Consider the following 18,117-nt stretch of genomic DNA (forward strand, 5'->3'; position numbering starts at 1 on the left):
ATAAATGTATATGTATATGTATGTGTATGTGTATGTGTAGTGTACTATCTTGTATAATTCTTTAGAAATAATGTACTAACGTAATAATACATTTGTTTTAGATATGCTGCAGCGACTGTTTTTCCCGTTCGTTACCTAAACCTGAAGATGTGGAATGCAATATATGAGAACACCTCCTTCCATTGAGACTGGAATATGGATTAAATGGTTTGTTCCTGTAGAGCAGTGGTTCTCAACTTTTATTTTTGGCCACTGCTTTGTTGAATTTAATCGCGGTATACTAACGTACGTTTTGGCGACACTGCGGCAGACTCTCATTAATTGCTAGTATCCATTATTAAATATCTCGGGAAAATAATTTTTCTTACACCTTTGAAATGTTCCTCTTTTTCCCGTTTCTCAAAATTGATGTTGAATTATTATTATTTTTTTTTTATTTATTTTCTATTTTGAACGTCACATTGTTTCAAAAATTCCGCGGCATACCAGTTGAGAATCACTACTTTATAGGCATATATCGAAACTATCATTCAGAAGCATATTTTTTCTTTCTTTGGTTTTGTCAGTAGTGGTACAATAAGAAAAATAGTGGTACAATAAGAAAAACGGACTTATCCAAAATATGTGTGCAGTAGCGTAACGTTAAGTTTCGCAGCAGGTAGACAACAGAGGCGCACCCACGGGGGAATATACCGGATCCCCCCCCCCAAAAAAAAATCCTAAGTTTTCCTTCCTTCCTACTTCCTTCCTATTTTAATTAACTTTCTTCATAAAACTATATTTGTTTAGCAGAGCAATGATTGACCTAGCATGAATATTTGACCTTACACTTCATCTGCACCATTTTTTCTCTAGTTCTGTCATTTTTTCTGAAAAATATAGATGAAAGCACTTTATAATTACTCATCATCTTTTTGGATGCAGAATAATACCCGTTCAATACTACATAGTTGTAGCGGCTTGTAGTATTGGATCCTACCCCTCCCCCCCAAAAAAAAAATCTGGGTGCGTTCCTGGAAGAGTATTATTTCTTCGCCTTATAAACTTTAATTACACTAGCCAACAAAATTTTACTTTTTTTCTGTAACTGGCGTGAAATCTTTATATTTGCAGATGTACTGCTAACGAAAATGTTAATGAGAATGCCTCGTTTTGAAGTTATGATAACTTTTCGTTATTACCTATATAAGCTTGTGCATGTATTTACCTTGTTGTTATCCCTAGGAGGAAAGTCAATGAAGGCGCAATTACTTTGCCTAGCGTTTGTAGTTTTCTGATAGTGATTTTCTGATTAGTGTCCAGCAGTAATCGGCTAACATTGATGCACTCCACTTTTCCTGGTATCTCAATTCCGTGTCCAAAATTTGCTGGTGGAAGCATTCCCCGTGTTCTTCGCTTACAGCATTACAGTTGTCAGAAAAGAAGCCCAAGTGAGAATCTAAGAAATGTAACTTTAAGGACATGTTGCACCCCCAGTCTATCGTAGCAGTGCAGAAGATTTGCCACAAGATCATTATACTTTTCTGACCTCTCATTTCCTAGAAAGATTTTTGACACTTGAACAAGACATCCAAAGCTAACTTTTCATCACAAGTCAGGACTAAGACGTGGAAATTTCTCCGGCAAATAGAGAAATGCTTCCCCAATTTTGTTCATGACCTTGACGAAATTTTTCATCACGCCCAATTTTACGTAAAGAGCAGGGAGAATTATGTACTTGGATACGACAAGTGCTTCGTGCATAACATTTTAAAGTCCTGGTTCAAGTGATTGACACTTAGGCCAATCTTTCTTTTTATAATAAAGTGATTTGGCGCTGCTATGTCAGAAGTACAAGAAGCAACAGAATTTGGTAGCCCTATTGTAGTGCAAGTAATATGCCTATGACTTTCAGATCTCCGGAAATCTGCCATTTAAACTTGTCATAGTTCAATCGCAACAGGGGTGTAGCCAGCAGGTTAATGTAGGGGGGGCCCGTCGTTTTTCAAGGGGGGCCAAGCCAAAAAAATGTGTTGCAGCTGGTGTTTTTGAGGCCTGAAAAAAACCGGAAAATTTTGGTTTGTTTCCGGAAAACTAAAAGCACCCTTTTTAAGATTATTATTATTATTATTATTATTATTATACTTTTTCTCCATGAATTATATTCCAGATGGTTTTTATTGTATTTAACTCAGAACTACTGTCCCGGACCAAATGTTATACCTTTGTGCGTAACTATTTCAGTTTAAGCCTTTGTACACAGAACCTATCTACATAAGATTGATTTTCTTTAAAATTGCACTTAATTTCTTAAAGATTTCCTAACAAAAATATTTATTTATTATTCGTGACTGAACAAACATTTATTTTATTAACAGCTATATCTTACTTCCTGTTTTACACCAAGTAGCGTTTTTTAAAAAGCGAATGAAATCCAGACTGAAAAATTGAATAAAAACTTTGTTTTTCATCAAATTTTCCATATGATAAAAAATATGTTTTATAAAACACGAGATAGAGCATATAAAAATATAATGTACTGTACTTACAAATTAATTTAGTACCAATGTTTTATGGTAGTATTTATAGTACCTTGTTAAAACGTTTGTCATCAAACTGTCAAATATAAATCGCAGTAAATTGTGTAATCTGCTGTCACAAAAAAAGTATACCATGCTACTTTCCGATCGGTATAAGAAAGAGATACCATCAGCGGCGTAGCGAGCATTACAAGATTGGGGGGGGGGGGGAGGATGAAACTTAACATTGCCAAGTCTTGATTTTAAAAATTGCCAAGTCTTATTAAAAAATGAAAAGTGTTTTGAAAATCTTAGTCTCACTTGTACCAACCCTGTGGAAATCTATTACAGCAACCTTATTTTCATATTCGTCCCATTCCATGCCTCGTCTGAGGTACGAATACGAACAGCCCTTGTTCCACTTTGGAGTGCAATTTTACACCTTAACTCAGGATCATTATTACCATGCACGATGCACAACTGCTAATTTGACAACTTATGGCTAGGTTAGATAATCCGCGTCACCCAATCCTCACGAGAACCTCTAAAGCTATAATCTGTTGTAGAAATGCATTAAAAAACGTAGAATAAGGTAGGCTATATTTACTGCTTATTATATAGGGACATATAATTTTCATAAACATTCAATTGAGGGGTTCAGTGAGAGACCAGGCTAACCTGCACACAAATACCTCCTTAGCTCATCTACGTACTTCATATTTTAAGGACGTTTGCTAAAACGCCGGATCTTGTTGGGTAGGGTGCGGAAAAAGGCTCTGGCAGAGAAGTGGGAGAAAGCCTGAGAGAATGTCTTTGTAGTATGATTTTCTACCAAAATGAATAATGTATGTCGTTAGAGAAGATGAAAATGCACTATAATTCATATTATAATATGAGATTTGATTCTACAAAAAATTCATTATTTATTATCGAATTGAAATAGTGAAATTTATTGTGAAAAACAATGTGCGAAATCCTTGAGGAACAGGGGAATTCCCCCACTGAAAATTTTTTGACAAAATTCCCTCACTAAATCCTTGCTGGGGGGGATAATACACTGAAATGTCAGAAGTTTCCAAAGTAATTACCGTAATTCATATGTAATCAACGTGTATTTCATATTTAATTATTAGATGAACTAGTGATCAGTGGTATACTAGTATAATTCCTAACTTTGTATAATTTACTACTTCTGAATGCCTAAATACGTGGACTTTCTATATCGAAACTTTAAAGCATAAAAGTGCGCAAAGTTTTTTTTTTTTTTTTTAACTTCAGTCCTTGTCTTGTCCCACTTCGATTTCATGATTTCGCACTCTGATGAAATATATTAAATACCGGCAGAAAAAATACTAATATATAACCTCCCTTTTAGGCGCCCCTCTAACCACGCACCCGGGGCACGTGCCTCGCTTCCTCCCCCATAGTTGCGGCCCTGTGATTTACATATGTAATGCTTTGACTTAAGAAAGAAAGAATTGCAATTTTTGTTTTACTTTCGAAAGAAGCAATTACAGGATTAAAAATAAGGTAGGAAAGGCAACATATTTGTATGAAAATGAAGTGAAACACACACCGGTCTATTTTTTCACCCAGCAGACGTTTTGAACCCCAAAATGTGACTTTTGAAATCTTGGACTTAGGTTCACAGTGGAAGCGACGAAATGACTTGACTCCAGTGCCGTGCCGTGGTAAGTCAGCGCCCGGGGAGAGTATACGACGGTGCCGCCGTACATATGGGTGAGATCGACAGATCAGCCGCGAAGCGCTACCATGCTTGGCGCGAAGCGGTAGAAAATTTTCAAAATTAAACCCTGCTTTCTCTTGAGTTTGAGCACTTTTAATTACTTTTTTCCTTGCATTTTATACATGTGTACGCACATGCATTTTTCTCCCGAAGTTTGTGCCCCTTTACATCTGCACCCGGGGTGGTCGCCACACCCCAAGGCACGGCACTGCTTGACATCCATTGTAGCTTTTCTCTCTACCGAACAACACTCCCAAAAATCTAATGTGATACCATTCCCAAAACACATTTTGTTCAATTCTCTCTACTCGAAAAGCCCTGTAAATAGAGTCTTACTGCAAAACAACTGAAATAATCTATTGTTTTCCTCCGTATTAATATGATCACTTTTTGTTCAAAGGGACAGGTCTATTCACACACAAAGCAGACACGGTTACATAATATATTCACTCTGGTATCAAAATCTAGTTCCCTTTGATATTTTACTATTAGGAAAACACTCCTATATTTGTCAAATTTACATACTATACATAGTAAAAAGTTTATACTAACTAGTCACTGACTTGTTCTTATTTTATTAATAGGCCTATTAGTTCTTATTATTCTCTTATTAATCTCCACAATCTGCGTGTTGTCTTGTATACGCTCTTGTATCAAATGCTTTTGCGTCCAATGCTCTACCTGCAACCGAAACGCTTTTTCTGTCTGTCTTTGTTTTAATTTTGCACGCCACCTCTATTCAACTTTTGTCAGTGGTACAATTTCCCGATTTTTCATTAAAGATTCTTCAAAATGTTTAGGAATATCAAATGAACAAAAGTGAAGTGTGATCACTTGCAGAGTCGGATTTAGGTTTAGTGGGGCCCTAAGCTGTTGAAGGTAATGGGGCCCTTTACGTGTCCAGTGAACGTAGGCACCCTGTATACAGAAATGGATAAACTAATGATATTTTAGGAAGTAACCTAGCAGAAGGGGCACCATCACTTACATCATAGTAGCCTACACAACAGTAAGCACTGTTGCTACGTCCTACGTATATGTAAATTGTATTTTATTGATTGATTTTCTTATACATTGGAAATGGATATCCAGTTTTCTTCAGGTTTCCGGGGCCTACAAGGCAGTGGGGGCCTAAGCTATAGCTTGTTTAGCTTGTAAGTAAATCCGGCACTGATCACTTGCAACAAGTAAAGAAGTTTTCAACGAATACCGGTATATCAATTTATTTCAAGATAGGAAACTACACAAAATTTATGCCAAGTCTATAAAAGAACTGATCATGATTTGCAGCACGAACAAAGCGGCATTCTTCAAATTGCCAACTAGGTATTTTAATTTGCCAACTGGTTAAGAAATTGAGAACTTTTTGGGGGGGGATCTCCACCCTTACCCCCCTTAACGACGCCCCTGGATACCACACTATTTTTCGATCGGTATGGTAAAATTGTATTTTCCATACTATTTTACCGAAAATTATCAATTATATGTAAACTTTGTTACTTTTAAATGATTGAAGCGAAGTAATCTTACGATGATCTTTTATAAGCTGGTCATTTGGGGGGGCCAAGAACTCATTTGGGGGGGCCGGGCCCCGGTGGGCCCCCCCGTGGCTACACCCCTGAATCGCAATAACAATTGTTTCATGTTATCATATGTTTCTTTCATGTAAGGTGCATACCCAATCGGAATCGATGGTAACACGTTGCCATTATGCAGTAGGACATACTTGAGACTTATTTTGGGGGAGTCAATGAACAATTTCCATTCATCACTTTTATAGTCAATGCCCATAGCTGCCATTAGTCCCTGTACATCACAAAAATACCAAGTTCTCTTCACTTTTGAAAAATGGAAGGAATGGCATATGGGGTTGCGGAACACAGTCACATTTTCCGTCTTATCAAGACAATTCCACTGTTGTAGCCTTGACGCCAACAGTTCAGCTTTACCTTTCGGCAATTCCACATCTCTCACTAGGTCATTAAGGTCACACTATGTTATTTTGTGATTCTCTGTACACTCATCGTTACACTCAAAATCAGGATCTTTCGAAGAACTGGGTTTCGAAGGAGATGGTGCAGCACTAGTTTCACTACCGCCTCCGTCACCATCACAATCAGGTGGGACAGGAGCAGGCAGTCTGTCTCCGTGAGTTACTGGTCACATGCTGCCGTGTCGTGACAAAACGCTGTCACTTTGGCGGAGCAGTTTTGCGAAAAAGAGCCGTAAAGTTTTCATCAGAAAATGTGATCTGTATCGTGTAGAACCAGTGTATCTTGACTTTGGAAACACGTGGTTACATGTTATGTTACGTAAATGCATGTTGTGTGATTAAATTTGGTGAAAATTGATTGGTTGACCATTATTGCGTAGTTACACTGGTTCTACACGATACAGATCACATTTTCCGATGAAAACTTTACGGCTCATTTTCGCAAAACTTTTCCGCCAAAGTTACAGCGTTTTGTCACGACACGGCAGCATGGTCAAGGGTATGTTAGGATATGTCATAGAAGACTTTTTCTTCTTGGAAATACCATGTATTAATAAAGTTGTCATACAAAAGTAACAATAGTTCACATGGTTTGATGGTTCTCGCCAGATCATGGGCATAGCAAAGCCCATGTAAGACCTACGATTCAACCACGAATGAAGACTCGAGACACAAAATATGCAGCATATATGAGAAACTAAGGGCTTGTCCTGGTCCCCGATTTCACGGCCAAAGTACAGTCAATACCCTTAACTAATATATGACGTTATTGGCCTCTTTGCGATTTCAGTGTAGCATATCCGCAAACGTAGCAAAAATTGTCAACACTGCCGACGCAATTGCAAAGCATATTGAAGCACAAGAATTACAAAGACCACACGCCTAACTACACTTCAGTAACACGTTCTTCCAGCACACGAACACAACACAACTTGTAACAGACTGAAACTACGCTTAAATAAAACATATTGCGCTTCTCCCTTCCTCTTCCCCTTCCCCTCCCTTGTGGCTATGAGCCCGAACTAAAAGTAGCGACAAAATACATTTAGCTATTGTTGCTTACGGGAAACTTAATCACTGTCTACCACCAGCGAAATTTCGGAGCCTATGTGGAAAGGGATTTACAAGGAATGCTAATAAAATTAAATAAGTACAATAATAATTATAATTAAGTGCACCCCCCTTTAACTTGGATACGAGAGGTAATTCGAGTTTTTCATTGTTGTTTTCGTTATCAGCGTGCTTGATATATTTAAGAAACATTTATTTCATTCCAGTTATATTTTCATTGTTTGTTAGTGTTATTAGAGTTTGGTACGTCCATGTCTCATACATCCTCGGTGTTGGAAAAGAATGTGAAACTGCTAACAAAATTTCGTTACAAACTGATTTTGGCAATATGGAGACCTAATTTTAATCAACAAAACCTTTAATGTTTAAATCAAACCAGTATATCAGTATTAATAGCTCTGACGAATCTCGGTATATACACTGAGTACATTAAATTGAGTTAAGAAGGTACTTCTTATGTAATCTTCCTACTTGCGTCACCTTTGTAAAGTATATTCTCTGATTCAGAAAATAAAGTCAGAAATTGGCTATTTTTTTAAAACTTGATACTAATTTTCATACGACAGCTTAACATTTCATTTAATAACAACCGGTGCAATAAATCTATATCTAATCATTTAGTTTGCACATAATACATAATTAACACATACATACACACACACATAAATTTAGCTAATTATTTTAAAAGCAACAAGAAAATAGCAGACCATAAAACCTCTCGCTCTCGCTTTTGCCTTACTGAAAGTTGACACACACAAGCCGAAGTTAGATCGTGGAAGATTTATATAAATTACTGAAACTTTCAGCATTTGTTACGGTAGTTATTAATTTAGTTTTTTTTTTCTTCTATTTCGTGAAGTTTTCCTTGAAATACGATTGAATATCTAAAAGGAAAAGTGAAAAGTATGCTGCTTTTAAAATAGTTTCATTGCGCCAAGTATGGTACCACTGTTGCTGAAACATTTTTCCACGTGTCTCTGGCAGGTTGTTTCAGCGAGCGAGAAGCCCACAGCCACATACGCGCGTCGCTTTCAAGTGGGAGATCCTCTGATTTGTTTCAGCCGTGTTGAGACATAATTCTTGATGTCTCTGTAACCTGTTTGGCAGACAGAACTTTTTTTTCTACAGTTTAGAAAAATAAAATTATTTACAAATTAGATTCTACCGCTATTGCTATTAACCAAGCTATTGCCGACCCTATTATTTCTATATTTTTCTACAACATGAAATGTATATTGATTCTTATTAATAAGGAAGTTTTAAAATTATGTTCTTTAAGGATAGACAGCTTCTCAGAGTCTCATAGGGCTCTACGCTACTGTATGTGTGGTACTTTATTAGATTTAATACAGTTTCAGTGGATATTTTCACCTTCTTCATTGGTCAAAGCTTTTTGCATAATGCTTCTCACATATTAAATTTTGAGTATTAACATCAACATTTCAGTTGCATTTACGTACGGAATCTATAAAATACATATTAAAGGTAGGGGGCCGCGGTAGCTCAAGGGTAGAGCGTTCACCTCTGGTGCCTGGTGTCCCTGGTTCGATCCCAGCTCGCGCCAAGTGAACTCTGTGGTGGACAAACACCGTGTGCGTGGGTTTCCTCGGGGTTCTTCCGTTTCCTCCCACTTTCTTCATTCCTCCATTTCATTCATTTTGCATCATCACCGTCTCCTTTAGCCTAACCGGCGTAACCGTGGGACGTAAAACTCAAAGATTTCATTTACATATTAAATGTAATGCTCTTACTATCTATCTTCAGTAAGGTTATTTACTTACTATCTCACGGTAAGTAATTTCATTGTTCACTGTCACTTTCAACAGTAACTTCATGAACGTGTTGAACATAGCCCGTTGTAAGGATCTTCCTATGAAACTATTCTAGAAGAATTAATAAAACTATAATGCTTGAAAATTTTAGTTTTATTCAAGATAGTCCAACTTCACTGTAGATATAAGTTATTAATATTATGTTTCGGTTGTAGATTAAGTGCACTAAAATGATCATGGTGACGTGTAAATTAGGGATGTGAGAAGCACTTACTGAGAAATCTTTGCCAATAGAAGAACATGAAAGTGTTCACGGAAATTGGATTGGAAGTAATAAAGCACAACACATTTTGAGTATGTCCGTTTTTCTTAATTCAGCAGCGTGCGTCAGATGCTAATCAGATGCTTCAGTTTTTACTAGTACAATAAGTTGAAAATAGCGTCAGCATGCATACTGAAATACTGACGATTTTTTTCGTTCGTATTATTGGTTTCGACATATGGTTCAAATTTTGCTAATCAATACACGTTATTATGCTGCTCATATCATTGCCGAAATAGATCTAATCTCATCTCGTGTTTAATCGATGCATATTTCACTGAAAAGTAGATTTCCTCTGATGAAACATGTTTTTTCTGTATCTTACGAAGAAATTGACTAAATAATGTAGTAGTCCAAATTTTAAAGTATACACTCTGTTTACGTTACGCAAAACTGTTGAACTCCACTCACTCAATTGTAAATTTTGGAAAATAAACTATAGTAGGAAATCTACTTTTTAATATGTCTTCACAGAAATTAGGACTACAGAGATCTTATTTTGAACGTCATTCAGTCCATTTCTATGTAATTAAAGTGTTAAAGTTAGTACAAATGTGCTGTGTGAAACGCCCCAGTCCTTTCTACAGACGTAGAAATTAACACGATAACGACAATATACATGACATAAGAAATAAATAGCCTTTAATTTTACTAGTGTTGCTTTGGAGTCAATCTTGCCTTATTTGCACTTTTTTTCTTGGTAGTTTTTTTATTGATGACACGCATGTTGCTTGGCATTTCACTAAAGTAATTTCTGTCCAAACAGTTTTGCATTTGAATTCTCAAGTAATTCTGATGAGAGAAGGGAAACAATGCATTACTTAAGTTGTATTGTGGGAGTTTAAGAGTTGGCAGGAAATTTAGGTCGTTTTCTTACTTCAATAAATTTAGGTACCACTATAACTAATGCAAATATATAAAGAATCATTGCTTTTTATTGTCTGTATCATTGTTAGTATTGAAGTATTATTTGTCTGTATGTGTACTTCAAAATTTCCATTAACTTTATATTAAAAATTAAAATTATGAAAGATACAGCATTGACCCCTTCAATAATTTTGTCTTTCAAAGCGAACTTTATCTTTCATAGGCAAACTGATCTAGTCTTCCTAGAAATAGAGCTTTTGACTCCCATCCTCAGGTAGTCGTATTTTTGGAGCAGTTATGACGAAAACCTAAATGAAGCTACGGATGTGGCATTTATTACAGTTTATAATTTGCCTTACTAAAAGCTCCCAAGTATTTACACATATCAAAATAAAATGAAGCAAATGCATTCGTATGTCGTGAACTTATCATACGAATACTCACAGTTCGCATGTTTCCACACTTTCATGAACTCTCTCGTGGCTAAGCGGTTAGCATATGCACCTTTGGCGTGGAAGATCCGGGTTCGATTCCCGGCGGAGGCTCATGTGGTGTGTATCCCACGTTAAGCTGTAGGTCAACGTCTCATATAGCCTCACTGCTGAAAGTAACGCTAAACTGAAAATCAAATCAAAATCAAAGTGCTATTTTCATTCATAATGTACATGTGAGAAGTCGACCTTTTCGTATCTTTCTTTTTTAAAATACTATTGAATTTAACAAGTTTAATTTTCAGAGTTACAGTATATTTGTATAGCGTAGATTTACAATTAAAATGTTCTTAACGAAATGCTTAATACCGCCACATTTTACACCTTCACTCATCATAAATGGTAACTACGGTAGATGGCTTGGTATTAAGCTCAGAGAATTATCGTAGGTTTATTTTCGTGTATTTATCCTAAAGCTCAATTCTTATAGTACCAATTAAGATGAATAGTATTTTAACATCCCATAATTTAACGCATTTTAAACACTGATTCTGGAATTCATACATACTCTCGGCTGCTCATAAGTAAAATAATTAACTATTGTTGTTTAAAAAAATAAACTGAAGAAGATACAGGTAGTTAAAAATTTAGCGAACAGAATATGAAGGAAGACTTGGCTATGAATTGGATCAGACAAATGTACCTAATGTGTTAACTCTTCGCTTCATTCGAAGTAAGTAATAGTTGTCTTCAAGTTGTTGAATACGTAGGTATCTTTATACTGGCGTGTTCAGTGACTGGTCATATTTCTGTAAGATGTTAAGTGAAGTTTTGACATGAGTTTCAGTATGACAGCCGAAGTGGCCAAAGAATACCTGAAAATCAGTAGTATTCTCCTCGAATCAATTGTATGCTATTCGTACCGATGGATGGATCATGCCGAAACAAACAATTAACACCGGGAAGCATAACCTACAAATAGAAATGCAAAGTGCTCTCTTCCAGATTTGTGTCAGTACTACTTGTTAAAGCATATTTCAGTCTTACTAGTGGCTTTTATAAACCTCATTGAAATCCAAGATACTATTAAAGAACTATGTGTCCCTTCTTGGACAAGTGGCTAAAGCGCAAGTTTTTTTTTTCTTCTCAAATGTCACTATAATGATAAGTCTCGCATAACCTCGATACTGGAAAAGAACGTTAATCTTCAAGTAGCAAATTATGACAGAACCATCACTAGCTTTCATTAGACTTGGCCAAAAGATAAGTCTGTTATTTCATTACAGACTCTCTTGTGTACAAGATGTTTCTGTGATTGGCTACTCGCACTATACAACCGTCCGCTTGAAAAAGCTTGAAACGATACCTGCTAAACCATGCAATTCGAGATCAATCTTCTAGAGCCGGTTTCAATATTTTCTGATTTAGATAAGGCGCATTCCTCAATGCACTTATTTCAGCTATGGTACCCGAGTGTGTCAACTAGTAGTATGTAAAAGGAAAGTACATTCCTAATATGCTGATTGGTGGGTTAAATATTATTGAATTAGGCTTCGATTTGTTGCAAAATTTCCAACCGTTCGATGGTTATCACTTTAGCTGGTCGCCAAAATTTGGTTTGTTATTATCCTTCCTGTAAACACCTATACTGTGTAGGTGCAGTGATATCTGTTCGCGGTACCCTTCTAACTGCTGCACGAGAAAATCTAAGAACATTAGCCATATCAGAGATAAAATGTATTATCTTTCTAAACAATCTGTTCATAATCAAATGGCAGTAAATCCTTTATTCATTCTGTCTTCAACATAATAAATCTATCACTACAAACTACACGCCGTGAGTGTTGCGTTACGTGTGCGCAGTCTAGTTCTAATCATTTGTCTGTTGGTAAAACCAAAACATAAATATACTCAAAATGTACTGTTTTGTCTCCTGTTACGAATTCATTCAAAAGATAATTAATTGTCGAATTTTTCACTAACTATGCTGTCAATATTGTCGAGACATAAAAGGAAAGAAGTTTTGGTGGGGATGAGTTTTGACACAAATTGCGTACGCAAGTAATAATTGTGTACGCTTACATACAGGGGCAAGTCAAAATGATAGACCCGATTTCGGAAATTTATTCTGTGAAATCTAATAAACATACGGTATGTTATTGTGAGACATGTGCTTCGAAAGGTTAACTTTCCAAGTTCAGGTTTCACACAGTGTTTTCTCTGTCTACCGCCAAAAGTCAGCAGTGAGCATGAAATGAATTGCTTATATTGAGCGCAATATGCTACAAAAAGTTTGGCAGGAGATAGACTATCGGCTTGATACGTGCTGTGTTACACGAGGTGCTCACATAGAACACTTGTGATCATGGGCGGCGATTAGGGGGGCAAAGGGGGGCAGTTGCCCCCCACTTTTCTGAAATGGCCTATTAATCTATATAGTTTCATTTGGAAATGTAAAGTTTTTGTATGTATTTAGAAAAATGGTGCCGTAGTCTCAATAATATTTGCCGTTGCGTGAGTACATATGGGTTGTCTTCCCGTGGAGTTAAGAAAGCTACAAGAATTGCGTTTTAATTGCCACAAAAAATGGACCAAAAATTTACCTATTGGAGCGCAACATTTCGAGCATACTTTCATTTCTTCTTACAAGAGCTCGATATAAGTCCAATATGAGTTAATCAGCCGCTTTGAAACTAATTGAGATAACATTTCGGAAAAAAAGAAATCCTTCACAAGTCATTCTCTAACTTCTTCCTTTTCCATTGTTTTGCAGTGTAATAAACGAGCGAAGTGTTGTGTTTAGGAGTGTACGAGAACGAACATGTTTCCGGATTTCTTTAAATGTCGTAGCATGTGCTTTTGGTATTTACTGTCTTTCTAAGAGTAATAACATACATATAATAGCATGCGTGGAATTTACCCTTTATCTTTTTTTTTTTTTTTTTTCAATTGAGTGTGGAGAAAATTACGAAAATATGTCTGTGGGGTATTCAGGACACATAGCAGCAATAGGCACATACTCGACTACATGTCGCAGGAACGCAACAAATCACCATAGCGGTTAATAGCCAGCGAAAACAGAATAACACCGCTATCTGTAAAGAGTTAAAAATAAAGTTGTTCACTAACCCTTTTAAATTCCGGCTTTTTTTAGAGGTAAATTATAGCCTTTCAGTCAAGCGTCTACAGCATCTTCCCTATTTATTCTAGGATCATGGTTTATACTTCCACTTTCAATATAACTTTTGCAAAACAAGCCACATTATTCATTACTGTGATTAATATTTTCCTTTCTATTTATACGTTTTGTAAATTTGTTATTAAATAATCTGATCACACAATTTTCCAGACAGAATTTAAGATATTCATGAGCAAGGAATGAAGTCTTACATGTTCGTTTAAGAGTACAAAGGGCTAGTACCTACTTGCGTTGCTCTTGTCAATTTATTTAATAAAATTTGAAATGCGATATACGGTATTTTAACTGAAAAAGATAGTATCCTATTAGTTATACAACCTTTCATCAAACAAAGTGTTAAAACCAACCAGGGAAATTTGTATATTAACATTGATATACAAATATTCAGATCATGTCTTGATCCCCACTTTTAACGTTCAATCGCCGCCACTGCTTGTGGCATGTTTGAGGAAAATGTTGACAGTTTCCCTTTCTTAGCTTACGTCTCTCATAATAAGACAATATTTAGTAGATTTCACATAATAAATTTCGGAAATCGGTCCATCATTTTGACTTGCCTTGTATTATCATCTGCAAGCGTATGCAGTTGCTACAGGTGATAATATGTAATAACTAGATTCACTTAAAGCACACAACAGGCTTTCAGTGTGTGTTTTCGCAGTGTAAAAATCTTCACCGTTCATAGAAAGTCAGATATACGGGAGTTTTTCGTATGAATTCGATCGAAGAAATCAAAATTAAACTCCAACGTTGGCATTCTAGATAGAATTTGGAATAATAGTAACCACTTCACTATTGTTACCGACCATTAATAATAATAATAATAATAATAATAATAATAATAATAATAATAATAATAATAATAATAATAATAATAATAATAATATTAATAATAATAATAATAAATCCAAGGATTTTGACGAGTGACTTTATTAATGTATTTTGTAGCTGTAAGCTGTGAAAAACCTGATGTTGGAGTATCGCTGTACTTCGTTGAACATGTTCAATGTACGGCTTTCTTTATGTTATTTCATTTTTATTTATTTATTTTATTGTTATTATTTGCATTTGATTGTATGTAGCGTCTTGTGTTAACTTTGATGCACACAGTCATCGCCAACTTGACTCAGTGTGTGATAATTCTAGTATTTCAATTCTGAAACTTTTCGGTTCGTATACCGTTTTATGCATTTCCTGTAGAATCGTCCTGTACAGTGAAGTAGCTTCCATAGGTTGTTTTTGAGATGCATACATGTTTGATAGTATTTTACTAAGTTCTTTGGTATTTTTTCAATTCATAACGTACTTACTTAATTTTAACACTATCACAGTAGTCCATATTGTATTATATTTGGAAGAAGGCTACGAAGGACGACTTTTCACACACAAACAAACACACATATAGCACGCAAACTGTAAGTATACGAATGATAAACTGAAGTTAAATGGATTGATCTTATCTTTTTTTATTTTTTTTTTATTTATTTATTTTTTTTTTGTTATGTGTAAGTAATTGATAATCTTAAGTAGAGCAACTTATGAACCGTAAGAAACTACGTTCTTAGCTCCACTTAGGTGTTCTAAAAATGTGTCACCTCAGTTAATGCCTAAGCATAGAAGTCAAAACTTGATTTCTAGGGAGGTTAGATCAGTTTAATTATGAAAACGATGAAAGACAACAGCTTCTGCTTTTGCTCTTACCTTTGACTTAAAAATAAATTTTACTTTCAAAGTAACGATATGAACGACCAATTTTTAGTATAAAGTTAAATAGAAATTTTGAAGAACTTACACAGACAAATTATATCTTCAATACCAGCAATGATACTGGCAATAAAAATAAATAAATAAATAACAAAAGAGATTCTCTTTTACATTTTCATTAATTATATTAATAATTAAATTTATTGCAGTGGCAGCTCAGTACCTAAATTTCCTGGCAACTTTTAAATTTTCCCTATACCATGTAAGTAATGCTCTGTTTTCCTTCTTTCATTAGAATTACGTGAGAATCTGAAAAAAAAAATACACATCTTGTATGTTCTGTCGTAATAACTCCAAAACAGAAGGAATCAGATGAAGTACTTTAACATTGAAATAATATGATTTTTCTCTAAGTTACTGCATTAAAAAGCTTTTTACAAAAGATGTAGGGACTAGGAGTATATTCTGTAAGCAGTTACGACAGGGTATTGAAAACAGCATGAACTAATAGAAAAATGAAATGAAGTCTCTCAGTTAACGTCTCATGTTTATTCTCTTTAGGCTGATTAAGAGGTGGATGGTTAAGGCAAGTGAACAATGATGGAAGAATCAGTGGAATGAGAAACTGGATTAACCCGAGAAAACCCATAGAAACGATATTGTCCTCCAGAAACAACTTGGTTAGGGATCGAACCATGTACCCCACTCACGAGAGGTAAACGCTCTGCCACCGAGCCACCGTGCCTCTATGAATTAATAGAGAAAGCCTGTTGATTCCGAAGTTTTTCACAAAAGAAAATATAGGGAATAGGAGTATATTTTTATAAGTAGTTACGAGGGATATCAAAATTTTAATTATCACCTTGAATTAATAGACAGTGTATTGAGTCTATGTCCTTTCTTAAGACTTCTGTACGTAGTCTCCATACAGAGTTACACATTGCTCCCACTGTTTTTGTGGAAAGTGGTCATTGTAGAATTCTGCAGGTTGCATGGAAAATAGTTGTTCCGCCTCCTTTATGAAGTCATCTGTATTGTCAAAATGGCGACACGAAAGTCGATTCTTCATGTGTGGGAACAGGAAGAAGTCACTTGTGCCAGATCGGGAAAATAGGGCGGGTACGACAATATTTTAAAGCTACATCTAACAGCTTCAACTGACTCTCCTTGGGACACGAGCGGGTGCACTATCGGCAAGGAGACGGATCCCTTTGGTAAGGATACCGCGACAACTGCATACAGCATCTCGTAACTTCCCCAGAAGTGAGCAGTAGATGTGCAGTGAGCAGTAGGGATGACGCCACGACAATCTGAAAAAAAAAAAAAAAAAAAAAAAAAAAAAAAAAAAAAGAGCAAGGCCTTATTGGCAGACTTTTACACTTCTTAGAGGGAGGAGTGCTTCCGCCCCTTGCTCACTCTTTTGTAAGATATATCCAACATTTGTCCATTGTTATCAGACAAAAAAAAAAAAAAAAAAAAAAAGCTCCAAAAGATTCAACAAGTGACTCGACATGTCATGCCATGTTTGTCTGAAGAGGAGTCAGCAAACGCGGAATAGAACGTTTTGCTATCTTAGATGTGAAATTCTTCATTAATTATTCTCCACACTACCATAACTGAGTCCACTCTGCTGCTTGAAGTTATGAATGATTATTCGTGGGTTTTTCAGGATCAGCTCTTCAGTTTTCCTCACTGTGGCGTCGCACAGTGGGGCGAAAGCGCAAAAAACTGGCCAAAAGTAAAAGAAAAAAATAAAAAAAAACGAAAGTTAGTAATATAGGAATTTTTTTATATAGTTGGCTAGAGTGATGTTAGAAGGGCCCAAATCCATAAATAGAATAGGGTTTTTACTTTATTCCGACTACCTGAGCCACTCTTAAGTAGACCCTTCAGCAGGTCAAATGCGTAGAGAACAATAGAAGAATTGTGACGCGTCTGTTGAAACGGTTGTAACTTTCGAACGCGTTCATAGTTTTTAAATCTGTAAAGTTTTCCTATATCGTACTGGTAAGTAGTATAAGTGTATGAAGTGAAAAATTAATAATAATGATGTAATAATTTATAATTTGAATCGCAAGTCAGGCAAAATGTTTACATTGTTTATATATTTTATTAACTTAAAGCGTTGAAAACATTATGTGCACCCTCGTGCACCACATTCATATTTTGTAGAATGGTAGTCTGAATATTAATTAATGCTGTCGACAAAAACGTAGCTGCCAAAACGTGCCAATTACGAAGCGTGTTGATGTTAATTTTTGTTCATTTAATGTTACAGTGACAAGCCGTTGCAGTTATCATAACCGAATCAAATATAAATAATTTGTGTCATTTAAGTAATAATGCATTTCTAACAAATAAGAACGTAAGTAACAAGTTCATCAAAATATGTAAAAAAAAAAGTGAATGTTGTTAAAGATACATTGTAAAAATTACAAAGTATGTTGACATTCTTTTTATTCCGCCATTTTGGATCCGCCATTTTGTTTTTTTTTTCAACTTTAGTTGCAGAA

The 18,117-nt window shown here is 35.6% G+C and overlaps 1 protein-coding gene across 2 annotated transcripts in view; it reads left to right on the plus strand.

Moving 5' to 3' along the window:
* LOC145686137 (uncharacterized) overlaps window positions 1-17,366 on the plus strand; it is a 41,178-nt gene extending 23,812 nt beyond the window's left edge. Inside the window, exons 4-5 of one of the 2 annotated variants that reach the window (XR_014131520.1) lie at window positions 102-207; window positions 16,166-17,366. Coding sequence is in view for 1 of the 2 variants with exons in the window: in XM_081759125.1 (XP_081615251.1) it covers window positions 102-139 (38 nt within the window). In the remaining variant the exon portion in view is untranslated. Of the gene's footprint in view, window positions 1-101 lie in introns of both variants that reach the window. The other variant, XM_081759125.1, reaches the window with a different exon arrangement.
* The last annotated feature ends 751 nt before the right edge of the window (window positions 17,367-18,117 follow it).

This window comes from Thermobia domestica, chromosome 5, assembly GCF_964235325.1.
Source record: "Thermobia domestica chromosome 5, izTheDome1.hap1.1, whole genome shotgun sequence".
In the NCBI taxonomy this organism is placed as follows: Eukaryota; Metazoa; Arthropoda; class Insecta; order Zygentoma; family Lepismatidae; genus Thermobia; species Thermobia domestica.